General features: G+C 60.4%; 1 protein-coding gene across 1 annotated transcript in view; it reads right to left on the reverse strand.

Annotated features, from left to right (window-relative positions):
• Window positions 1-3,523, reverse strand: part of STX1A (syntaxin 1A (brain)) — a 34,134-nt gene that overhangs the window by 1,455 nt on the left and 29,156 nt on the right. The window contains exons 6-7 of the mRNA XM_009709819.1: window positions 1,647-1,720; window positions 1,191-1,328 (exon numbers count right to left, since the gene is read on the reverse strand). Coding sequence (XP_009708121.1) covers window positions 1,191-1,328; window positions 1,647-1,720 — 212 coding nt within the window. The remainder of the gene's footprint in view (window positions 1-1,190; window positions 1,329-1,646; window positions 1,721-3,523) is intronic.

Raw genomic sequence — 3,523 nt, forward strand, 5'->3', positions numbered from 1 at the left:
CTCCCTGCTCCTCCCTCCCCCTCTGCACGGTGGGCCTCCTGGGGACGTGGGGACATGGACGGGGGTGAGCTCCCCCAGCCTGTCCACTTCCTTTGTCCCCATCCTGATTGCACAGGGAAGCAGCCAGGTCCTGCAGCAGCTGGAGACAGAGTCTGACAGTTCGTGTGACCAACAAGGATGGCAGGGGTGGGTGGCTCGAAGCCCAGTGCCCTCCTGCATGGTATGGTCATAGCCAGCCGCTCTGCAATGCTCATTTCTCAGCCTAATGCTGGAAAGCATGGGGAGGATGAGCCTTGCAAGCCCAGCAGTGCTCTGGTGATACCCACCAACACTGACCCCCACACAGCTCCCTGCTTTGCCAAAAGCTGCGACTTCTCGTTCCCACCTGTGCCATGCCCTGGGACAGAGCAGGCAGCTGCCAGCACTGCTGCCAGCCTGGCACCCCTCGGCTCCTGGTGCCAGCAGCTCAGAGCCTCCCACCCTACAGGACAACGCAGGGTGCTGACATGGTCTAGCCCTTAGAGCGGGGCAGGGAACTGCAAATCCCCCACATCTGTCCCCCAAGGCAGACAGGACAGGGTACCCACACCGCCATGCCACGGCCTCCCTTGCCCACCTGCCACGGGCAAGCCCTAGTGCCATGCGAGAGCTGCAGACATGCAGGGTGCAGCCATGCAGAGCGGAGCATGCAGCACCGGCGAGGGCTCGGTGGGGCTTTACCTGCCACTGATGTCTCCTCGGGCCATGGCAGCATGGCGGGCAAGAAGGGGGGGGGTGAGCAGAAACACCGGACCGTGTCCCTGGCTGAAGGGCCAGGTGCTGCGGGCTGGCGGCACAGCCAGGGGTGGCCTGGCAGGACCACCGAGGCTGGCAACACCCTGAGCTCACCTGGCAGGGCCCGGTGCTCCGGAGGAGATGGAGAAATCTCTGCCTGCGTGGCAGCCACTCGCTCCCCTCCTCCAGAGCCCATCACTGAACCTCTTGCCCCGGGCACGCAGCAGCCCCCAGCTCTGGGGTGCAGGGTGGGTGGCTCTGGCCCTGGGGAGCCCAGCTCAGCCCCAGTGGGAGCTGTGTTGGTCCCAAATGCAGTTTTTTCCCCTCAGCACCCACCCAGACACGGGACTACCAGCAGCCCCATTGCTCCCAACCTTCCCAGTTGGGCTGACCACTGGGCCGCAGCATCTCCCTACCTGGCTCTCCACCAGCATGGCCATGTCCATGAACATGTCATGCAGCTCTCGGATGCTGTTCTCCAGTTTGATGATCTCGCTGTGCCGTGTCTCAATCTCATTCAGTGCCTGCTTGGTGATGTTTGAATCCATAATGATCTGCAAGAAGACAGGGCCACTGAGCACCATGCTCAGCCCCTCAGATGCTGAGATTAGGGACACCAAAAGAGGGAAGAACAGGAGCCCTGGAGCCCCCCCAGTCACTCCATCCAGGGATTTTGCAGCAAACCCCCAGCCCGCCCTCTGGCCAGGACAGAGCCCCTGCTCAGGCAGCATCCTCAGGCCAGACCCAAGCACCCAGGTCCCACCTCCTGCATGGGCTGTGCTCATCACTCCTGTACTGGGGCAGCACATCCACTAGCCAACCCCCTCCAAGATGAAGGGGGTGCCTTGGCTTTAGCATGTGCCAGTGCTTACCCCAGAAGAGAAGATGGCCGGGTTGCCGCTCTCCAGCATGTCCTCCAGCTCCTCGCTTGTGGTGGTCCTGCCAGCTGCAAGTGACAAAACATGGCTCAGCCATGAGCCTCCTGTCCCAGCCACGGGTCCCACAGCCCTACCGCAGGGCTCTGCTGGCTCCACGGCATCTCCCATGAGTGAAGCGAGGCAAAGCTTCCAGCCCTGAGACCACACCAGTCAGTTCGAGGGGCTGCCATCCTACAGCCCGGCTCTGTACCAGCCCTGTGACCCCCTCTTTTTAAGGGAGTCAAGCTGCCAGCTTGGCCCAGGAAAGCTCATCTGCCCCTCCTGGTCAAGCTGCCCATTCCTGCAGGGCAAGGAGTAGTGCCAAAGGACCAGGAGCCACCAGCACCCAGCTAGTGGCCTGTGAAGGGGGAGGGATGGAAAGCAGCAAGCCAAGAGCAAAGATGCTCTTGGTGGATGCCATCCTGGGCCAATTCAAGGCCACGAGGACACTGCTTAGCAGCGCTCACTGGCCTGGCAGGCACTGCTGCAGTAGCTGGGCTGCCGGAGTTTTAGCCCTGCAGCTGCGTAACACAAACCAGGCTCTGTCCTTCCCCCTGTGACACAGCCCTCCTCCTTGGCCCCACGGTGGTACCTTCAGGCCCACAGCTTCTTTGGGAGCAATTCACCCATTGTGCACGGTCACCTTCCCCTCCACATGGACACACTCCACACTGCTAGAGAGAATCACAGAACCGGTTTGGTTGGAAGAGACCTCTGGGATCACCGAGTCCAACCTTTGCCCTAACACCCCCATGTCAACCAGACCATGGCACTAAGTGCCACCTCCAGTCTTTTCTTAAACACCTCCAGGGATGGGGACTCCACCACCTCCCTGGGCAGCCCGTTCCAATGCCTAACGACCCTTTCAGTGAAGAAATTCTTCCTAACATCCAATCTAAACCTCCCCTGGTGCAACTTGAGGCCATTTCCTCTCGTCCTATCGCCAGTTACTTGGGAGAAGAGGCCGATCACTCTCTGGGTTACACTGATCCTCCACCATGAATTGCGGTGCGTTCTTCAGGCTAACAGCCAGGTAGGACCTGTGGAATTACAGTGCTTTTGCTGGGACTGCCCAGTGGAGTTGGGTGGGCGAGCAGGTCGCCTGAAGCGAGGGCAGGAGACTTCCCACCGGTGTGATGAGGAGCGAACGGGGGCAGATGAGCAGGAGCAGCTAACGAGGCAACTTTACCAAGCCCAATGGACCCAAAACCAGCAGAAGAGCAGGCAGGGAAGGGCTGAGGTCTGGTATGGTTCTCCTCTGTGACACATTGCCTGCAGGCTCTGTCAGTGGTACCAAAAGGGACAATAACATCCTCCAGGATGAGTCCAGGGCACGTCAATGGGGGAATGGAGCAGAGGTGGCCGGGACAGACCACAGGACACTGCTCCCTGCTTCCAGCAGTGCCGGACCAGAGGCTTAGACCAGAGAGGGGCCTGAAACCTTGAACTCGGTCCAGACCTTCACCGCAAGTATGTCAGTGCCCCAAGGAGTACCCTGCCCACCCAGCCATGCCTGGCCACCACCCCACAGGCATCGAGCATGATGCCACCCTGCCTGGGGAGTTCCTCCAACAAGGACATCTCCACATTTCATTACATGTCTCCCTCTTTGCAAGGTCCTGCACCTGGGTCGGAGCAATCCCCAGTACCAGCACAGACTGGGGGATGGATGGATGGATGGATGGATGGAGAGCAACCCTGTGGAGAAGGACCAGGGGATACTGGTGGGTGACAGATGGGACATGAGCTGGCAATGTGCGCTTGCAGCCCAGAAAGCCAAGCGTCTCCTGGGCTGCATCACCAGCAGCGTGGCCAGCAGGTCGAGGGCGGGG

This window comes from Cariama cristata, unplaced genomic scaffold (assembly GCF_000690535.1).
Source record: "Cariama cristata isolate BGI_N322 unplaced genomic scaffold, ASM69053v1 scaffold9601, whole genome shotgun sequence".
Taxonomy (NCBI): Eukaryota; Metazoa; Chordata; class Aves; order Cariamiformes; family Cariamidae; genus Cariama; species Cariama cristata.